The sequence below is a fragment of the Eptesicus fuscus genome, chromosome 17 (assembly GCF_027574615.1).
Source record: "Eptesicus fuscus isolate TK198812 chromosome 17, DD_ASM_mEF_20220401, whole genome shotgun sequence".
Classification (NCBI taxonomy): Eukaryota; Metazoa; Chordata; class Mammalia; order Chiroptera; family Vespertilionidae; genus Eptesicus; species Eptesicus fuscus.
The window spans coordinates 22481094-22503613 of NC_072489.1; the positions used below are offsets into that span (position 1 = coordinate 22481094).

At 36.3% G+C, this 22520-nt stretch overlaps 1 protein-coding gene across 1 annotated transcript in view; it reads left to right on the forward strand.

The window, feature by feature from the left end:
- CTNNA3 (catenin alpha 3) overlaps nucleotides 1–17585 on the forward strand; it is a 1343669-nt gene extending 1326084 nt beyond the window's left edge. The window contains exon 18 of the mRNA XM_054728624.1: nucleotides 17253–17585. Coding sequence (XP_054584599.1) covers nucleotides 17253–17540 — 288 coding nt within the window. The 3' untranslated portion in view covers nucleotides 17541–17585. The remainder of the gene's footprint in view (nucleotides 1–17252) is intronic.
- The last annotated feature ends 4935 nt before the right edge of the window (nucleotides 17586–22520 follow it).

A 22520-nucleotide genomic window follows, 5' to 3' on the forward strand; every position in this document is an offset into this window, starting at 1 on the left:
GTTCAATGAAACACTGTGCCTTGACCTCTTTCCATTCTCCCAGAATTTCTATCCTTTCCTTTTTTAGTGACTTCTAATGACCATGTTTTTGTTTCTTTCTCACAGTATATTTTGTTTCTTTCTCACTCAATACCATGTTGATTGGATGCATACCTATAGCCACTGTTTTCAGTGGAGTTACAGACTGCTTTCAACATGGATTTTAGAGTTGGAAACAGATATGAATTAGAGAGTGTGGTGTGGTTCCATAGGTAAAATATTTGGGATTAAAATTGTGGAGGCAGAAGAATAATACTAGGTGTAGGTGAGCAATAGCAAATGGAGTGGTCATGCTAAGTAAATACATGATCAAAAAGAAGTCAATGCAAAAACTGAGTACCCATAGTTGAGAACCCTACAAGGAGTGTCCTTATGTTCTTGAACAAATAATGCTGGAGGGACGTAGATACAACCAATGTTTCTAAGATGGTCAGAATATGGATTATCAGCTAGGACACCGATGGCATCATCTTCATCAGAACTGTTTTTGGCTGAGCATAGAGAAGTGGCGGCAGGATTTGAAAAGATGAGCGTTTTTGACTGTAGGTGACAAAATTTACAATCCATGATTTAAACCATAAGTCCAGATAATGGTTGTTCCAGGGTATACTATAATCCATTATTCTTGAATTCTTTCCATATTTCCTTCTATCATCATCTATATTTTGTGATCCCTTATATGTTCAGTATGGATGCAGTAGCTCCAAATTTCATGTTTTTATATAACTACTTTTTTTCCCCAATTTTTTTATTAAGGTATTATATGTGTACATATCTTACCATTGCCGCCCTCACCCCCCAGAGTTTTGCATCCATTGGTTATGCTTATATGCATGCATACAAGTCCTTTGATTGATCTCTTATCTCCCCCACCTCTCCCCCTGTAATTTAAGACGTAAAAAAGGAGCTTTCTTTTTATATGACATGGTCATTTATTATAAATGAATCTTCATCAGATCCACCCCCAGCAGATTTTACCCTTCTAGTTGGTCAGGACAGGGTCACATGAAATAGCCCTAGACCCGTGGTCGGCAAACTGCAGCTCGCGAGCCACATGCGGCTCTTTGGCCCCTATGAGTGTGGCTCTTCCACAAAATACCATGGCCTGGGCGAGTCTATTTTGAAGAAGTAGCGTTAGAAGAAGTTTAAAAAATTTGGCTCTCAAAAGAAATTTCAATCGTTGTACTGTTGATATTTGGCTCTGTTGACTAATAAGTTTGCCGACCACTGCCCTAGACTAATCAGTTATAAATGGTAATAGACTAATCAGGATTTAATCCCTCAAGGTTGGGTAAATTTCTGAACAAAATTAGTGTTCAGTCTTCAAGGAAGAATGGGGGAATGCCTATTGGATACTCCACCACTAGTATCTGCCATAAAAGATGTTGTGTAAGATAGAGATTACTAAAAATAATGTAGACCTCAAATCTTGATTCTTATTAAAATGGCTGTATAGATAGTTCATATTGTTACTATGGAAACATCTTTGAAGGAGAGGAACCTGCTTAGTCTCAGTCTTTAGTTCCTAGGGAAGAGTATCTCAAACTTGTAAGTTTTATTTTTGTTTTTCTGCTGTGACACTCATTCTCCTGCAGAACATATTTCTTATGAGCAGTTCCACTTCACTGAACACTGTATTGATAAAGTAGGCTTCTAGCTTGATTACTAGGAAACTAGCTTTAGCTCTTCTCTTTCCTTTCACACTCCAGGAAGTATATCAGAATGCATGTGAGTGAAAGGATATAATTAGAGGGATAACCTTGAAGCCACTGTAATTTGTGAGAAAACAGTAAGTCATTCTCCAACTTCAGTATTTGACCTATTATTATTACCTCCAAATTATGGACCTTGTGACACATATCACAAGTAATTGAAATACACCAGTGTGTCTGGACCCCAAGGTCAAAAGCTTTCATCTAGAGGACAGCCCTCTTCTGTCTTTGTGACCACTGTGTTATTGCCATTACATTGTTGCATTCCTTGGACCCATAATGTTTAAAATTGAATGGTGAGGTTAAAAAGAGAAGAGAAAACGCTGGGCATCTGAAGTGGGAAACACACCAACAATAACGCTCAGCCCATTGTTCAGCATATCATAAACACTTAAAAAACCAGAGTCTACAAATATAGTGATGTACCTATACATTCAGAGTTTTTATCACAAAAGTCAGTTACATGGTAGTAGGGTGATATTGTGCAGCCACAATTGGCACACGTTTCTGGAGGACAAGGTTTAGACTGAGTGGAGATTAGGAACAGAGGTAAATGTTGAGGGGATTAAGACAAAAACTCCTTAGAGAGCAGGGGATTTGGAGTTTAATCCCAGCTTTACCTCTTACCGCCTATGTGACCATGGGCAAGACACTGAAATTCCCTGAGTCATCATAGTTCTTAGATACCTTATCCGATGTATTAGAAAAATAGTATGCACCTCACGAGGTTGTTATTAGAATTACAGAAAATAGTTCAAAGCATATGACTTAGATAAAAGTTTACAAAACAGAGGCCATTATTATAACTTCATCTTTCCTCACTCTTACTTTTGTAATGACCACTGGCAAAGGAATGTTGTATTCAAAACCTTGTTAATGGTAGTAATGGTAATGAATCAGTATTTATACAATACATTGTGCTACATAATCTGTCCTCTTGGCCGTCCTATGAGGTAATGTTATTGATGTTCCATTTTACAGAGCAGAAAACTGAGACTTAGGGAGGTTTTTGTTTTGTTTTTTTAGGTAGTCGCCAGAGTCTATATTTTTAACGACTCATCTCTACTTACTTTCTCTCCCTTCCCCAGCACACCTACACACCTCTAAAGTCACCCTGTGGGCTTAATTCTTTAAATTCCCACCAAGGAGATCACAGTGATTAAAAACCACACAGGCCTTCATGCTTTTACTCCCTGCTGAACCCAGTGCCTGGGGGGTGAGTGTAGACACCTCCTGCTTCGGGGTTGGGGCTTGCTGCCAGTCAAGTTTCCCATTTCCTAAACAGCTGGGAGAGCAACACCAGCTGCTCTGAAATATGTGTGAATCACATCCCTGAACTAGGAGACAGCTGTGCTTATCTGTAGGAGGACTCTGGAAGATTGTTTTGTGTTTTATAAGATACTCTTGGCAAGATAAGAGCTTTCTGATTTGATAAGAGACTAAAATCAAGAAGGGAACTTTTTAGTATTTCCCCATTGTAGACACTTTTCAACCTCTTATATTTACTCACATATAAAGTTTGTGAGTCTCAGATAAATAGAAGACAGTCGTTTTAAAGACACTTTAATTGTTTTCCGCAAGGTGCAATTTTTACACCTGACATACTCCCTTGCCTCACATCGGAGATAACAGCATGTTGTTGCTCCAGGCTTCCCCTGGAATAATTTCTGAAGCACTGTTCTGTCTTGTTACCTGCTGCCCTTTCCTTCCAGTGTGTGGATGAAACAATAATGGTGTAAGTCAATGCTGCTGCTTCTTATCCTAGATTTAAACCACTGACACAGTACATAATCGTAGTGTCTGTGGGCCAAAGCAGGCATGGGGCTGGAGTAGCACCAAGGTCTACTAGTTGAATGAGACTATGGGAAGCATAGGTTATGAAAATAACAGAAAACTGGCATCTTTATTATAGATTTTGTTGTGGTATTTTTCTAAAGCTACTCATGTTTTCAGTGTAGCTCTGACTTTATAGATAATTATGAAATCCAGTTTTTAATTAAAAAATAGAGACCAATACTGTATTGTATAGTGTCATGATAAGCCATGGACAAATTTTCAAAGATTCTGAAAAATCTGGGTTACAAAGGAAATTTACAACATGAGGCAGAATTTCAGATGTACTTTGAAACAGGGGAGCTGACATTTTACCTAAAATTAGAAAAACACATTCTGTACATAAGTATAGACAATGTATATTCGATATGTAGGGTGGGACAAAAGTAGGCTTGTTTGTATGTAAAATACAAGAATAAACTCTGTTTTGTGCACTCACAACTGTAAACCTACTTCTGCCCCATTCTGTATATAAGTAAGAACAAAAGTTTATTTATGTACCACCACCAGTCCCCATACTCTTGTAGGCTCCATTTCCCAGCAAAATACCAGAATTTATCTTCAGACGCAGAGGCATGTCTGACAGCACCTTAAAGAATATAAGTGTATAAAAGCCTTGAGAGCTAAAGAAGCCATCACTCTGTCATATTTTATTTTAACAAGAATAGAGGTAGGAAAATAACTACTTGATTTTGTGTAAACATGTCCTTGATTGAATGCCAGCACATGTGAACTTTTTTTTTCCCAAACACACACATTATTATAATCACAGACATGGAAAGGCAAATACTATGAGATTTCATGAATAAAACCATGACATATTGAAACTGAGGGGAATGTGCTTGCTTATGCAAAAATCTCATTTTGCCAGTTACAGTTACTTTGCTCTCAGAACCATTCTCTATCCAAGGTTTTTTGATGGCTGGTTTTCAGCCAGGTTTACCCCATGGGAGACAATTGGCAAGCAATCATCCCCTTTTGGTGTTTCAGCTGCTTGTCATGGCTCCATCTTTCCCATCTCCTCCAGTGCTAGGAATGATATCAGTTCATGCTCATGGTGAATTGAGGGCTACCTTACCATAATCAATTTCCTGTATTAAATTTAATGTTTGAAACGCCTGAAGTAGTTTCCATTTTCCTCACTGGATCCTGACCGGTAAACTTACTAAAAGAATTGTGATGAGCTGGACTCATGCTAATTTGAGAAGTGTGTGTGTGTGTAGGGGAGAGAGTTGTACTAGTTATCCCTCACCTCTTATAAATACCATAGTTTTATTATGTACATGTATGTGTAAAGCCCGAACTAAGTGTGCTATAAGTGTTATCAGGCTTAATCTTAACAACCACCCTGAAAAGTATTTTAATTGTAGTTACACTAAAAGAAAACAGAAGCTCAGAGAAGCAAATTAACTTCCCAGCCTGCAAATCTAGAATATGGTGAAGTTCGGATACAAATATAGGTTATTTTAAACTATAAAAAACTATTTCATTCTTGGGTTAAAAGGTATATTTTTATTGACATGTTAATGTGGGAATTTGGAATTTTTTGATAAACATTTCTTTCAACAGAGTTTTAAATATAAATATTGAGAAGCATAATTTGATCATGGATTTTTGTGCCATTCCTAGATGCCAAAAACTGTTTGATGGAGCTTGGGTATAGATGTCTGGGAAATACTGTTTTGGGACAGATTAGAAAAGAGTAATTGAGATAGTCCATCTTTAAAGTATTTTGCACATGGTTTCTATACTTATTTCCATAACTTATTTAAATATTCTCTCAAAGAATTTATTTCTGTGCCAAATATCTTCTGTAGCATGTCTCAAACAATTATACAGCATGAAAAGACAGTGCTATTTTTTTCTACGTGGACTTTAAGATGAGTAATGTTAGAGGAGACATAGATTGCTATAACAACATATGAAAAGGCAATCTGGCCTAGTCTCAGGATCATGGAACACTTTCCTGAGAAACTGATATTATTAACAGGAGACCTAAGGAAAGAAGAGGAGGTTCCCTGATGAGAAGAGATTATTTCCAGGCAGAGGAAAGGGCTATGACAAGGTCTGGAGGTGAGGTGATATATGTGGGATATTTACACACTAAAATATTTTAGTTACCGTAGTTTCATTTTGTTATATGGATGGGCCTTTATGAAAGCAAGAAGTTGTCTAAGCAGGAAGAGACACAAATCTTATTCAAGGTTTTGTAATCTGTAACAAAAAGTTTAAAGTGAAGATACATTTTAAAGGTCAATGAAAATCCATCAGTGTATTGTAAAACAAATGGATTTTTTGAGAGATCATTTTTGCATTTTTTTAGGGAATGGACCCAGAGAGGAGCAAAAAATGCAGCAGTAGAGCTCAGAAGTATATTGTATTTGTCCAAGTTAGCTCCGAGTGGTGATGGTAAAGGAGGAAAGATATTGATAGGATTGGACTACTAGTAAATGTAACTGGTGAAGGAGAATGGTGAGTCAAAGCTGACTTTTAGAGCTCAGGTAATAATGAGAGCTTGAGAATCATAATTATAAGCAAAGTAATGGTAATTATAGCCTTGTGAGTCCATTAGTGGGTATAGACTTAGAAAAGCAACAGAGTTTAAAACTGAAATATTTAAAGAACATCTGGAAGAGGCATCCTGCACAGGAAAATCCTACATGGAGCAAGCTGAGAGGTAAATTGATAAACTAGACTGGGTTTACTTGGAACTAGGGAAAATAGGTTTTCAGAAGAAAAAGGTTTTTCACAGTCTTGAATATTAAGAATATATATGGAAGATAAAGAGTGAAATGTCCACTGAAATGAAAAAAATTTTGATTTCTGGTTAGAATGCAGTGGGTTTTGATAAGCCAGTTACTCTACCAATAACTAGGAAAGCCAGATAAGAGGCATAGCATAAGCAGAAAATAAAGAAGAAAGGGCGACAAAAGCAATATTCAAAGAAATAATTGTATAAAAGTAAGTGCCTAAATTTATTTTCCCAACTGAAAGGAAATCAACTCAAAAATTCAAGAGGCTTGCCCTGGCTGGTGTGGTTAATTGGTTAAGCATTATTCTGTGCACCAAAGTGTTGCCGATCCAATTCCAGATCAGGGCACATACCCAGGTTGTGGGTTTGATACCCAGTGGGGGTGGGTACAGGATGTAATCAATTGATAATTCTCTCTTCCCTCAAAGAAAAAAAAATCGAGGCTCAGTAGATCCAAAGCATGATATAAGAGAAAAAGCCTGACAACTAAGTCCAACATAGTCAACTAAAATCATAAGAGCAGCCAGAGAAGAAAGACCAGTTTCTTTTAAAGGAGATTCATGAAAACTTATGATGACTGACTTCAAAAGAAGTAACGAAAGCATGAAGGAAATTAAATGATATATTTACTAGTAAGGTGAAAGAAAATAACTGACAATATATAAATAATGGTAATATCTTTCAGAAAATAACAAATGAGGGGATTTCTCACCATTAGGCATTTTCAAAAAGAAATATTTAAGGAAGCTATTCAGGTGTAAGAATTTTTTTTCCAAATGGAAAATGCAAATGCAATAGAAAAAAAATGTACATATCTGAGAAATAGTAATAAACATTGACTGTAAAGTAACATTATAATTGCCCTACTATACTTAAATATGTTTATAATTAAAATGTATGATGATGATAATGTAATAAGTAGTTTTGTCTATGATTCAACATTATAGAAAAGTAGTAAAAGTAATGTTTTATGCTAAATCTTAGTAAATCAGAGAAGTATATTTTAAAGCAAAATAGTCAAAATTGAATAATATAAAATATTTCATTAGCGCCCCCCCCCAAAAAAAAAGTAGAATAAAGAATATATTGTATGATGCTTTAGAGCAGTGGTTCTTAACCTTTCTAATGCTGCGACCCTTTACTACAGTTCCTCATGTTGTGGTGACCCCCAACCATAAAATTATTTTCATTGCTATTTCATAACTGTAAATTTGCTACTGTTATGAAACGTAATGTAAATATCTGTGTTTTCCAATGGTCTTAGGCTCTACAGCAGCGGCTCTCAACCTGTGGGTTGCGACCCACAGGTTGAGAACCACTAGCAGGGTCGCCTAAGACCATTGGAAAACACAGATATTTACATTACGATTCATAACAGTAGCAAAATTACAGTTATGAAGTAGCAACGAAAATAATTTTATGGTTGGGGGTGACCACAACATGAGGAACTGCATTAAAGGGTAGCGGCATTAGAAAGGTTAAGAACCACTGCTTTAGAGAGACACACTTTAAATATAGATACAAGTAAAAGATTGCTAATTAATTTACGTTACTCTCAGACAAAGTAGAATTTGAGGCCTTTCAAAAAAGACTGTAATACAATTATAAATCTCCATGAACCCAACAAAATAATGTAAAAATATACATATATATTTTTTAAGTTCATAAAACTGGACATTGGCTCCCTATCATTTTTTAGTAACCGAAAGTAATCTTTCCTTGCTATCATGAGCAACAACAGCATTGAAAGAAATGTTACTTAGAACAACTTTCAAATACTCAGCAATAAATATTAGAATACTATAAAACCTGAGAGAAGGAAAACAAACAAGATAAGTGCACCTTCGCCTTAGAGTCTTCCTGGAGACAATTTGTGGACTCTTATAAATGTTGCAAGAAATAAGAAAAAGTTAGTTGTATTTTTGTATATTAATAATGAAAAATCAGATAATAAAAACTTCAAAGTAACTTTTACAGTAGCATCAAAACCAAAATACTTGGAAATACAAAATGTTCACACTGAAAACTACAAGTAATTATTGAAGGAAATTAAACTATGTTCACAGATTGAGAGTCAATATTGTTAAGTTTCATTTCTATCCAGATTGTTCTACATAGTAAACATCCCCACAGGCATTTTTATAAAGTTTATCAAGCTGATCTATAAATTTTATAGAAATACAAATGATCTAAAATTTAATATATTTTATTTTTTTCAAATACTTTTATTGATATCAGAGAGAAACATCAATGATGAAAGAATCATTGATCAGCTGACTCCTTCATGCCCTACACTGGGGATTGAGCCTGCAACCCAGGCAGGTGACCTCTTGGTTCACAGGTTGATGCCCAACTACTGTGCCATGCCAGCCAGGATATTTTATTTGAAAACTATAATATTCAAGATAGTATGTTATTGGCACAAAAGCAAGCATAGAAATGGAACAGAATTGAAAGCCCAGAAATAGATCCACACATATATGGTCAATTTAATTTTCACACCAGTTCCAAGGTAATTTAAAAGGAAAAGAAAAGCATTTTCACCAAATGATGCTTGAATTAGTTATCTATATGAAAAAATGTACTATGCATCACTGTATATACAAAAATCGATACAAAGTTACCCATGACTTTAAACATAAATCTAAATCTTCAAACATCAAGAAAATCTTGGTAAACTTGTTGTAGCCAAATATTATAAAGGAAAAATTGGAAAAAAATTGATAAATTGTACTTCAAGAACGTGTACTTTCTGAAAGATTCGGTTAAGAAAAGAAAAATCACAGACTTGTAGAAATATTATACACACACACATACATCCTAGTAAAGGATTTGTAGAAGATGATAGTCTAAAAATGAGGCAAAATTTTTTAAACTTTTAAAATACTCAAAACCATGGAGGCTAAATAGCATGTTATTAAACAATGAATAGGTTACCAATGAAATCAAATGTCCTGGAGACAAATGAAAATGAACACACAACACCACCAAACCTATGGGACACAGTGAAAGCAGTCCTGAGAGGGAAGTTCATAGCACTACAGGCCTATCTCAAAATATAAGAACAATTAATAATAAACTATTTAACCCTACAACCTAAATAAGTAGAAAGAGAGTAAGAAAATCCCAGAGTAAGTAGAAGGAGGGAAATAATAAAGATCAGAGCAAAAATAAATGACATAAACATAAAAACAATAGAAAAAGTCAATGAAAATAAGAGCTGGTTCTTTGAAAAGATAAGATTGATGAACCTTTAACCAGACCCATCAAGAAACAAAGAGAGAGAACCCAAATAAATAAAATCAGAAGTGAAAGTGGTGAAGTAACAACACCACAGAAATAAAAAGGATTATAAGAACAAGTATATGCCAACATGAATGAAATGGGACAAATTTGTAGAAAGGTAACAATCTTCTAAAACTGAATCAAGAAAACCAGAGTAGGCCAGTAACAACTGATAAGATTGAAGCAGCAAACAAAAGCCCTGGTCCTGACTGCTTCACAGGGAGTTTTACCAAACATTCAAAGAACTAATACCTATCCCTCTCAAACAATTCCAAAAATCCAAGAGGAAGGAACACTTCCAAGTTCTTTTATGAGGCGAGGACAGCATAACCCTAATACCAAAACCAGATAAAGACACAATGAAGAGAATTACAGGCCAGGATCCCTGATGAACACAGATGCTAAAATCCTAAAAAAAAAATAAAAATTAGATCCAACAATATATTAAAAAGATCATACAACCATGAACAAGTGGGATTTATTCCAGGGATGCAAGGCTGGTACAATAGTCACAAATCAATAAACATGATACTCACATAAACAAATTGAAAGACAAAAAAAAAATCACATGATCATATCAATATAAACAAAAAAAGCATTTGACAAAATCTAACACCCATTTTTAAAAAATATATTTTTTTATTGATTTCAGAGAGGAAGGGAAAGAGAAACATTAATGATGAGAGTATCATTGATGAGCTGCCTCCTGCATGCCTCACACTAAGGAGGCAAAAGACCTGTACTCAGAAAACTACAGGACATTGAAAAAAGAGACAGAAGATATAAACAAGTGGAAGAATATACTGTGTTCATGGAGTGTTCATGGACTGTTAGAATTATCATTCAAATGGCCATACTACTCAATGTAATCCCTATTAAAATACCAACAGCATATTTCACAGACAAATATTCCACACATTCATATGAAACCAAAAAAGACCACGAATAGCCCCAACAATATTGAGAAAGAACAATGTTGGAGGGATCACAATACCAGATATCAAGTTATACTGTAAAGCCACTGTGTGCAAAACAGCCTGGTTCTGGCATAAGAACAGGCATATAGATCAATGGAACAGGACAGAGACCCCAGAAATCAACCCAAGGCATTATGCTTTTAATTACTTTTAATTAATATTTGATGAGGCAAGAGCATAATGGAGCAAAGACAGTCTCTTCAATAAATGATGTTGGGAAAATTAGACAGGTACATGCAAAACAAATGAAACTAGACCATCAACTTACACCATACACAAGGATAAACTCAAAATGGATAAAAGGCTTAAATGTAAGATGTGAAGCCATAAAAATCCTAGAAGAAACCATAGGTAGCAAAATGTTTACAGATACATCTCCTAGGGCAAAGGAAACTAAGGAGAAAATAAATGGGACTGTATAAAAATGAAAAGATAGCCCACTGCATGGGAGAACATATTTGCCAATGATTCATCCAATAAGGGGTTAATTTTCAAAATATATAGGGAACTCGTACAACTTAACAAAAGGAAGACAAACCATTTTAAAAATAGGCAAAGGACCTAAATATACACTTCTCCAAAGTGGACATAGAGAAGGTCAAGGGACATATAAAAAAAACAAAAATGCTCAAAGTCACTGATCATCAGAGAGATGCAAATTAAATCAGCATTTAGGTACCATCTCACACCTGTCAGAATGGCTGTCACTAACAAATCCACAAAGTATACAAGTGGTGTGGAGAAAGGGAACCCTAGTTCACTGCTGGTGGGAATGCAGACTGGTGCAGCCACTGTGGAAAACAGTATGGAGTTTCCTCAAAAAAATTAAAAATGGAACTCCCATTTGACCCAGATCCCACTTCAAGGAATATATCCTAAGAATCCTGAAACACCAACCAATCAGAAAGAATATATGCACCCCTATGTTCACACCAGCACATTTTACAATAGCTAAGATTTGGAAACAATGCAAGTGCCCATCAGCAGATGAGTAGATAAAAAAGTTATGGTACATTTACACAATGGAATACTATGCAGTTATAAAAAAAAAAAAAAAAAAAAAACTACCACTTGCAACAGCATGGATGGACCTGGAGAGCACTAGTATTATGCTGAGTGAAATAAGCCAGTTGGAGAAAGATAAGTATCACATGATCTCACTCATGTGGAATCTAATGAACAAACTGCAGAATCTCAGAGGAATGGTGGGAGAGGGTAGGTGGGTGGGAAGAGATCAAGTAAAGAACTTGTATGCATAACACATGGACACAAACGATAGGTTGGTGAAGGCCTGGGGTAGGAGTCGGGGGCGGGCTAGAAGAAGTCAATGGGGGAAAAACGGGGACAAATGTAATACTTTCAATAATAAAGATGTAAAAAAACTTTCTACTTAGAATATGATGGAATATAAACAATATCAAACCACCATTTTGACAAAATACCTTGCCAAGTATGATATCCTCATTTTTCTTTGTACCAGTATGCATTACAAAAATTCTTAAACCTTACCAAAGCATTTATTGGGTAGTCAATTCTTTTTTTTTAATATATTTTTATTGATTTTTTACAGAGAGGAAGGGAGAGGGACAGAGAGAGAGAAACACCAACCAGCTGCCTCCTGCACACCCCCTACGGGGGATGTGCCCGCAACCAATGTACATGCCCTTGACCAGAATCGAACCTGGGACCTTTCAGTCCACAGACCGACGCTCTATCCACTGAGCCAAACCGGTTTCGGCGGGTAGTCAATTCTTAAAAAAATTTAGACATTATGGTAACGTTAGTGCAATTGTTCCAACTATTGAATATCTGAAAATAAATACACATTGGCCGTGGCATATTACTGAGGGAGGGCTATGTAATGGGTTAGAAGAGCGCGAAGTACTTGACCCAAACTTCCTTGATTCAAATTCCAGCTTTCATTTAATAGCTGTGTTGCCTTGAGGAAGCTACCAAAGCACTCTAGTTCCTTTGTTTCCTCATCTACGAAATGGAGATAATGGAAGTCTTTACCTCACTGAGTTACTGTGAGTTCATTTACATCAACAGTGCCAACATATAGGAAGCACACAATTTGTATAAGCTGTTATTATAGCTGGAGCCACACTCCACGTATTTGCCCTTTGAGTCTTGCATCTGTGCAATGTAAAGATCCCCGGTAGATCTTTTTTTTTTTTAAATATATTTTATTTATTTTTTACAGATAGGAAGGGAGAGGGACAGAGAGCTAGAAACATAGATGAGAGAGAAACATCGACCAGCTGCCTCCTGCACAACCCCTACCGGGGATGTGCCCACAACCAATGTACATGCCCTTGACCGGAATCGAACCTGGGACCTTTCAGTCCACAGACCGACGCTCTATCCACTGAGCCAAACCGGTTTCGGCCCCGGTAGATCTTTAAGTTAGGATAAACATGGACACTCACAAGAATATCATGGGATACACTTGGCGTCAGTTTAGAGGACAGGAACTACATCTTTCCAGGCAACATCAGACTTCTGTCTCCACAGGAGTCCCAGCAGTAGGAGCTGGCCTGGCAGTTCACACAGGGTTGGGAAGCGATGTTTTTCCTCGATGACAGCCCAGGAGCAAGGAGATGAGATTCACATCAATGGGAGTGAAGTTCACTTACACGTATCCTCATCATGCAAACATATATCTGATAAATGTCTTGTGTCTGGAATATGGGGTGTTAGAGTAGTACAGTATAAGCTATTCTGACACAATATAGATGAGAAACTTCGAAAATAAAAAAAGGAAAAACTAGCATATTTTTTCTCCCCAGTATTCCTCTTGGCTATCAATAATTAGAATAGGGCCCTGGCCAATGTGGCTCAGTTGGTTGGGTGTCATCCTGTGCACCAAAAGGTTGCCAGTTTGATTCCCGGTCAGAACTCATGCCCAGGTTGCGGGTTCCATCCCGGGTAAGGGGCGTGAAGGAAGCAGTTGATCAAGGTTATGCTCCCACTCTGTCCCTTTCCCTTCCTCTCTCTCTAAAAATCAATTTTAAAATATCTTTTTAAAAAAATCATTACAATAGGATTTTAACATTCTAGCTTGTCAGAGTTGTGGAAGCTTACATCACAGAAATTTAAATGTTGGATTTTGTAAAAAGATACAGATGGTCTATGTATATTAGTCACATGGAGAAAAAATTGGCATTTTATGAGGAAACAGAAAATACCTTTGATTGTTGTTACGCTCCTTTTCTGTACCAAAGGAATGTAGACATCTCTCTAAAGAGGCCTGAAGCTTATGTCTGAAAGCATGTTTAAAACTGGACAAAACTGCACTCTGGCTTAACTGAAACCACAAAGTACATATTACAGAAGCGAGACCACAATAAAATAAACTAAGCTTCCTGTAGAAAGATAATATTGAGTAGGACTCTATTTAGATGGTTGTAATTTGGATTGTTTGCAAATACATCTTGCATTTACAGTAAGAGCTAACTTACTGAACATAATCACTTTATATTCATTTAGATCCTCAAAATAAAAATAAAACAACAGAGGCAGAACTTCCCAATTTATGTTTGGACATAGACAATACTGAGAAACTTACGGTATCATTACTAGACTGGCAAGCTCAGGCATTTTGAAACCACACCAGTGTTGTATGAATAAGCACAGGTCACCAACATAGGAAGGGTGGCTATCTTCCTATTCACTATGATAGGAGAACAGATCTCTGATTTACTTAGGATACGAGCCTTTAAATTAGGTCAAAATCCTCTTTGAAAAGTTACTTAACACTTTGGCCCCTTTATGGAACAGGGAGAGGGAAAATAGAAAGCTGCGTATATGTACCTGCATGCATATTTACATATTAACCTTAGGAGGTTTAAAGCCTTGGAATCCAATTTTGTTTTCATTTGAAACCTTGATTAAGAACACTTCACATGGATCAGATAGGAATGTCATCAGATATTAGGAAAAATGACTCCTTCTATGGTAAACGTTTCAAGTTATATTTGCCTAGAAAAATTTTCAGTTGATGAAAATGAGTTGTAATGGTAAAAAAAAAAAAAAAAAAGTTGGGGTCCTGGATTTTGTAGTCTGATTACTCTACCAGGTCTTTCAAGTAAATTAACATTCTTGTCTTGCACAGGTTAATTGACTGAATTGTGAAATTCAGAGCTTTGTTAAAATAATTTAACACAGAGTCTCTAATATGATGCATTATCCTACTCCAATTTGCTATTGATTTCACAGAAATAATTTTGTTGAATCCTCCCCGTGAAGGGTTTTTCATGGAAGTAAACCTGGACAAAGGGACATGCATGATTTCTTGCAGACACAACATTACGCGGGTATTTGCTGTGAGTAGGTAGGACCCACTGCTTGGGCCTCCAGCAAAATTCCCTGCCATTTGCCAGGCTTGCCTGAGGCCATTGCTTGTGTGGCCTGCGAGTTGGTAATAGCAGACAGCCAGGCATCTTAACACACACAGCTCTTAGACCTGAAGAGCCTCCTAGAATGTCTTACGAGCTTTCCAAATGAAGTAACAGTATTCTCCTGGCATCTGTCCTAATCTGTCTACAAAACCTGTCTTCATGCTCACCTAGGGGGATACTTTGTCCTGTGGGTTTTCGAGTCACCCAGAGAAGGTTTACTGTGGCCATTTTGGATTTCAAAGTAAATGCATTTGTAAAAAGCCAGCATAAAGGATCACAACTGACAGGGCTTTGTTGATTCTGGGGGGGAAAAAGACAAGGAACAGATTGCGCTTAAACATCCTCTCTAGACTACGGGTTTTTGCACAGCATTAATATAGAAGAATCAAAAGGAAATACAGTCTATACATGGCAAAGGTTAATGAGTCAAGAAGAGGATTAGGGAATATATGTTTTAGTATGGGAAAGCCACAGCCACTGGTGACATCCTGAACAGTAGGACCTTCTTCTGCGGAAGGCTTTATGCTAATACAGAGCCCTCAGGTAAACCAAATATTTTCATGTTTGAGAAATTTACCAAGTATCCTCAATACTATTCATGCTAATTCATCATTTAGGAAAAACTTTGTTTTCCTAAGGTGAGATTGGAAACAACTTTAGAATCTAAATGGGTTCTGGGTTTTTAATGAAAATTATTAAAGTACCGATTATAGCCTGCAGTCTGCCCATAGAGCAATGTTAATGACAATGTGTGTTGTTCTCTTCAAAGTCCAGTGTCTTTTGAGTTGTGAACAGATTTAGAAGCTGTGTCATATGAAATACATATGAGTGCTTCATGAAATCCTGTTTAATGTTTGCCAAACATGTGTCATCCTGCCAATGAACAGATTTTACATTTCTGGCTTCAATACACAAAAAAACTTAAAGATGTGTACTTGTCAAGTATCACTACCTTTCAAATTACCAATTTTTTGTTGTTACCTTTTCAAGAATTTCAGGCTTGGCATATAATGGAGCTAATTAAATTTTTTTCCTAGGAAGCAGCCAGACCACTGCCCCAGGCACATAACCTCACTTACTACTTCCCTTCTCTCATTTATTCTGTACGTGAGATGAGACTCTGCAAGCTGCAAAGGTAGAGTACTCAGACCAGGCAGCTGCTGATGGATTTTAGTAGCTACAGAGTAGGTGTCTGAGTCTCAGTCCTGACAGCACACATCACAGAGAGGCGATAGTGAAGGCATATCTTTCGGTCTTAGTTGGTTGTGGATGACAACGTGTCAAATGGAAATTATGGAAGAGGCATTAGTTGTATAAAAATGAACCAACTTGGCTTAGCTGTAAGGTATTTTGCAAGATTCTAGGAGTACCACACCATTTCCCCCTAAGATTAATTTGTGAACAACTCAGAGAACATAATAATTAAAAATGGAATCATGTGGGGAAAAGGGTTTTTTTAGTAATGTCATTAATGCATCTTGACAATTAAGAGATTTTGTCCATCTTCACAAGAAGGGGATTATTTTTAAGGATTTAAAAATAATTAACTACTTAGCAGTCAGCCCACTAGGTTCTTTACACATATTTAAATCTAATAAGCATTTTTTTCAACTTAATATTTCAGGAAACCAGGATGAAACTGGTTAAATGATTTGCCCAAATTAACAAATGGCAAGCTAGGAATTTAAAGCCAACTTTGACTGAAAAGCCTTGTTAGTTTTACTAACTCATTGCATGATACATTGAAAAGTTCTGTGTTTAATGTAGATAATTTTTAGGTGAAATTACTTGGGAAATTTTCATGAAAGCAAGTGGTATTCATGCATGTATACATTCGTATGTGTGTATGATATTTATCATAAACTATCAGTTCCCTGAGAGGAAGAATTTTTAGTTGTTGTTCTTATACAATTACTTATACGTAATATAACTCTTATTGTCTGTAATACAAGGGCCTAGTAGCACCCCTGAAAAAAGGGAGAAACATTACAAGGAAAGCAATGACCATCTGGACCTTTAATATTATATAGAATTTATAGAACCCATTTCACTGTAAGCCAACAGAAAGAAATCTAACGTCATTTTAAAAGATCAAATATAGATGGCTAGATTGATGTAGATAATTGCATATAGAATGAACGCATTCATTTCTGGTATAAAAATAAAGTGACGCATTTCAGTTTCAATGACATTAAATCTCTTTAGAGTCCTGATTGAACTCCTGACTAGTATTTCTTTCTTTTCCCTCCTACAGTTGGACAGTGTCACCTCCCTAATCCAAGCCGCCAAAAATCTAATGAATGCTGTAGTGCAAACAGTGAAAATGTCTTACATTGCCTCAACCAAGATCATCCGAATTCAGAGTCCTACTGGGCCCCGGCACCCAGTTGTGATGTGGAGAATGAAGGCTCCTGCAAAAAAACCCTTGATTAAAAGAGAGAAGCCAGAAGAAACGTGTGCCGCTGTCAGACGAGGCTCCGCAAAGAAAAAAATCCACCCAGTGCAGGTCATGAGTGAATTTAGAGGAAGACAGGTCTACTGAAACCACTATTTTACTCCATGTCTATATTAAAAAGTCCTGGCTACACACACTGCTTTAATTTTACACTTGATTAATACTGTAAATTCACTATCTTTTAGAGGTTAAGCCACAAGTAACTTAAAACACTGAAGGTGGAACCAACATGAGCATCAAATATTTGGGGCCATGTTATTGTCATCTCTGTATGCCTAGTAAGTCACCAATATATGTTGGTTGAATGAATGAAAACTTCAGGTGCCATTCAGCTTTTCCCATCACAGAGAATATCTGATATTCACTACCAAATGAACATAGGAGATTCAAAGGAGTCTTATTCATTGGTAATAGCTTGATTACATTCACCCTTTTACTTTTAAATTTAAAAATTGACATGAGCTCTTGACTTGGTTTTCAATGAAAACAAAAGACCTCATAAAATATTTTCCCATTAAAACTTTCCTTACTTGGCCTGATCTGACAGAGATGTGTGATCTCTTGCTATAGGGGGAAAAAAATCAAGTCTCTACATGTCTCTGTCTACTGTCAACTGATTAAGGTGATATTCATCCGAAACTAACCAACCTCGAGCAGTCAAGCTGCATCCTAGATTTTTAAGATCAGAATTGATTATTAATGAAGCAATTTATTAACATAAAAGTTACAATGAGTTTTGATTCCACAAATGTGCCTTCTAGAATCCCATTGTGTTTAGCAGTTCTGCATGTTGAGAGCTGGGTTTAAGTGAGTCCATCAGAATTTATACATGGAGGGAGAGTCATTACCCACTTGGGGAAATGGGACATCTAACTACATCCCTGAGTGAACTATGCCAACAGAAGTGTTAAGTAGTTCTGCATGACTCTAAAATTTCATTTGTATCAGCTTGCAATTGTAATTAAAAGGAAACGGCCAGTCTGGAAAACCTTTGACATTGAGTAAGATATAACTGTGTAAAATGTATCATTGAACTATGAAGTAGAGTTCATGGCAATGTAGCTGGAGTGATTTTTAATAACATTCTTTTAAATAAAAGTCACTTGGGTCATTTTTTAACTGTGCTCCCAGTGCACAGTCTCAATCATCGTGCTCATCCCTAGTTGAGTTTGTAATGAACTTCATAATAGTCTCAGAGTCCAGTGCATTGCTTGTCTCTCTCATGCTTTCTCCTCTGCTCTCTGATGGAGTTAAATTTCAGTTCCACTTTTTCTCATGCATAGAGCCACCATTCACAGGATTTTAAACATGGGTTCCCTGTTCTACTTTATTAATGTGATACTACAATTGTCACTACATTTTGTAAAACATTGCCATTAACAGATTACTTCAACAGCCACATCATCTTAGTTTGATGAAGTAAAATTCAAACATGCAGCACCAATTGATATTAGGATGACTAGTCTGAATAAAATAAAATGGGAAAAGCATTTATTAAATAGGTTATATTAACTATGGGAAAATGGTAACTTTTATTCTAATGAATTACTTTATTTTTCTAAGCTTTTGAGTTGCCTGGGCTCAGCACATAAACTTCCTAGGAGGTAACAGCACTGAGCTCCTCCCTGTCCTGAACTATGCACTGGCCTACAGTAATTATTCTGGACAGAACCCACTCCCTAAAAGAGAAGGCAGTGCAGGAAGGAATTAAATTAAAAATAATCCTGTGTTCTAGAACTATCTTGATAAATGAAGCAAAACAGTTTCTTTTGTTGAAATGTTACCATCATTTTCTACTCTAAGAGTAAACATTACAAGAGTAACATCTATAACACATCCTTTTCTCAGATAGAAGTGCAAATTTATAATTTAGTTAAGAAAATAAATGTTTAAGCTATCACCATACTGCTAGGTGCGTATCTTAGTTCCTAAAGCCACATGCTCAAGAATCACAACAGTCCCATTTAGAAAATCTAATGTCCCTTTGATCCTGCCTCAGCTTTCCACAGGTTGGAGGCTAGAATGAGGCATTAGATTCCAAAAGAACAGAAGTAACTTGAAATTATTCAATTACCGGATATCCTCTGTATCTTTAAAATAAACTGACTCCACACAAAATAAGATGTGAGCAAGGCCTCTTCTTCAAAGTAGGTAGATTTCCGACTTAGCTCAAAGTAAACAACTTATAATTAAAACTTATTTTGGGAAAAAAAAATGAACTTGGAAAATAGCCCAGGAATAAAGCCTGCTGTAGTAATCAAAGGTGTAATAAGAACAGGATGCATAGAGCTGAGAAAGGCATCTGTCTACCTGAGTGAATTTTTGCAGTTGGGCAACATTTCAAGATTTAGTCCAATTCAAATCTGCTAATAATATAAGTGCTAATCCACAGGAAAAATGAGCAGCAAAAATATTAACAAACCTTTGCATTACAAAGCATAGTTAAATGAATCTAACCAGTATGTATGAGTGTATTAGATAGATTTCTGTTTAAGCACTTCTTCTCTAAGGGAAAACTTGAATGAGAGTGACACCTTGGTGGCCCATCCATACACCTTTTCAAATCACATCACAGAGATCAGTGCTTCATCCTGTTAATCAAAGCTCACTTCTTTCTTTTAGTGAAATCAATTTATGGAGGAAACAAAAACTCCTTGAGGAGGAGAACAGGGTTTAGACTACCTACAAGGACAGTCTCCTCCTGGTTAGCCACCAGCATCACTGTCAAACATTAGGCTGGAATCAGAATGATAAGTTAGAAAATACCCAAGAAATCATAATCCACTAAAGATTCTTCTAATTATAAAAACTGGAAGGTTTTCATCAAGCAGGAAAGGCGAGTCATATGAATTTCTCCCTTTTAATCATCACAAGTGAAAACTATTGGATTAAAATATTTGTTTCTAATACAGTTTCTGGGTTATAACTCAAATGGGTCATGAAAAAAATTAATATGTTTTTATAGTAATTTGTTATATATCCCCTTCCTGTTCGTCTTATACATTTATAGTTTTCTCTCAGCCATAAGAAAATACAATATTCTTAAATGTGCCTTCTGACTTTTGCACATTGCTTAATTTATTAGTATCAATATAAATACATGCCTGCCATAAAATTACTTCTGTTTAAGGGGTAAGGTCCACCACAGCTACACAGAAAGGCCCATTCTTGCACACTTAATGGCTTCAAAGGAAGTCAGTTTTTAAGTCATACCACAGCGAGATAGTGACCACACAGTGAAGTGCCCAATTTGGTCCTCACATCCTATAATTAGTGCTCCTCAAATTCAGTAAGGAGTGGCTGAAAAGACTGCCTAAGAACAGAGACAATATCCTCAGTGGCCTTCACTTTCAAGGTGGTCCTTTCATCTCACCCATCCCTGTGCTAGGTGTCCTCCTATTAACTGCTGGTACTTTTCCACCAGAATGATACAGGACTGCTCATCCCAGTCAATTACCTCCAGTTTATGTCCTTCCCTCCTGGCCCAAACGCCAAAAGTATCTCATCTCCTTAGGTGTCTACGCTAACTACAAATTGATAAATAATTTTGACAGTGTTCTAGTTAAAATTATGAATTTTAATTCCCAGCAGCATCATTCCTTTTTTCTATTCCAGAATATATTCTTATTCCTTTTGGTGTGAAATGCACACTTCCATGCTAGGGATTGTGGTTCCCATGGATACAGATGCCTGTACAATAGCTGCAGAATGGGTGGAATGAGATCTGAGACTATTGCTGTGATATTTATCATTCGCTGGTGAACTCGTTGCAGAATTGCCAGGTTGTTTCAATATCATTTTTAAGTAATTCTTTAGGTCAGCAAAGCAGGCATCAGAATATCAAGTTGAATGAAACATAATTTCTTTTGTCCGGTTGTTTTCTCCCAACCAACCTGCCTATTGTATATTTAGGAATCAAATAGCCATTTTTGTTTGTTTGTTTGAGAAAGACAGAAGTATTTCTGTTTGACTTGATCAGAAAATTAAGGAGCACATAGTTTAAAGACTATAAACTGCATTATTATATTATTTTTAAGTAAATGAGGAAAATATTATGACTTGAGAAATTTATATTTATATCACATACCAGGAATCAACACTTATTTAATAAAAACCCTATAGCATTTCTTTTGTAATAATTCCCTGTCCATACCATTATAATATCTTTAGTATTAGTATTTTACATGTTACTACCAAATCCAATAGGCCTGTCTTGTTTGTCTATTAGGAAAGAAAATATGGATGTTATTAAAATCAAGTGTATGCAACTAAAGATGTCCTTATTAAGGTTGTAATACTATCCTAGACATCTAAGTGAGAGCAAGAAGAATTAAGTTTTTAAATTATTTTTGTCATTTTAACCAATTCACATGAACACAAAATATTTTCTATTATAGCAAAAGAAATAATAGTTTACAGCATTAATGATTTCTCCTAACTAGCAGGATAGAGATTATCACTTAACATTTCAAAAGAAGATAATACTAATTGCGAACACCATTTCCAAATGGAACCCAACCTCACCAGCAACCTGTCTACAGGCAGCAGATGGTTGGTAGGGCTGGCCTTATGTAGATCCTGGGATATTTCATGGCTGCAGTCTGCCTTATGCCATCCAATAGTCCCCATTGGTTTATGTGAACAAACACAAGGATTGAATTTCAGAATTAACTTGACACGTTGGAGAAAAAGCAGTCAAGACTGAGCATTTCTAAAGAAACGGGGGTAAGGAAGTGACAGAGGTAAGGGAGGGTGTAAGAAAGGTAGTTGCCAACTCAGAGCCTAGGAAGGAAGGATTTTGGTTCCATGAAGGCTAGGCAGCCTCCGCCTGAGGAAGAGGGATATGATAGGGTACTTGTCTTTGGTGGTTTGTGTGAAGTCATGTAGGAGGCAGGAGGCTGAACTATATAATAGCTGAGAATGATTAATATTGTTTGAAAGATGAGAAATGGAAATTCAGCCAGTTTTCTAAGCTGATAATGGGTGAAATTTTTCCCATTGTCAGAGCTAAGCAGGATAATCACACATTCATATATTTAACAAATATTTGTTGAACAATTATGATGT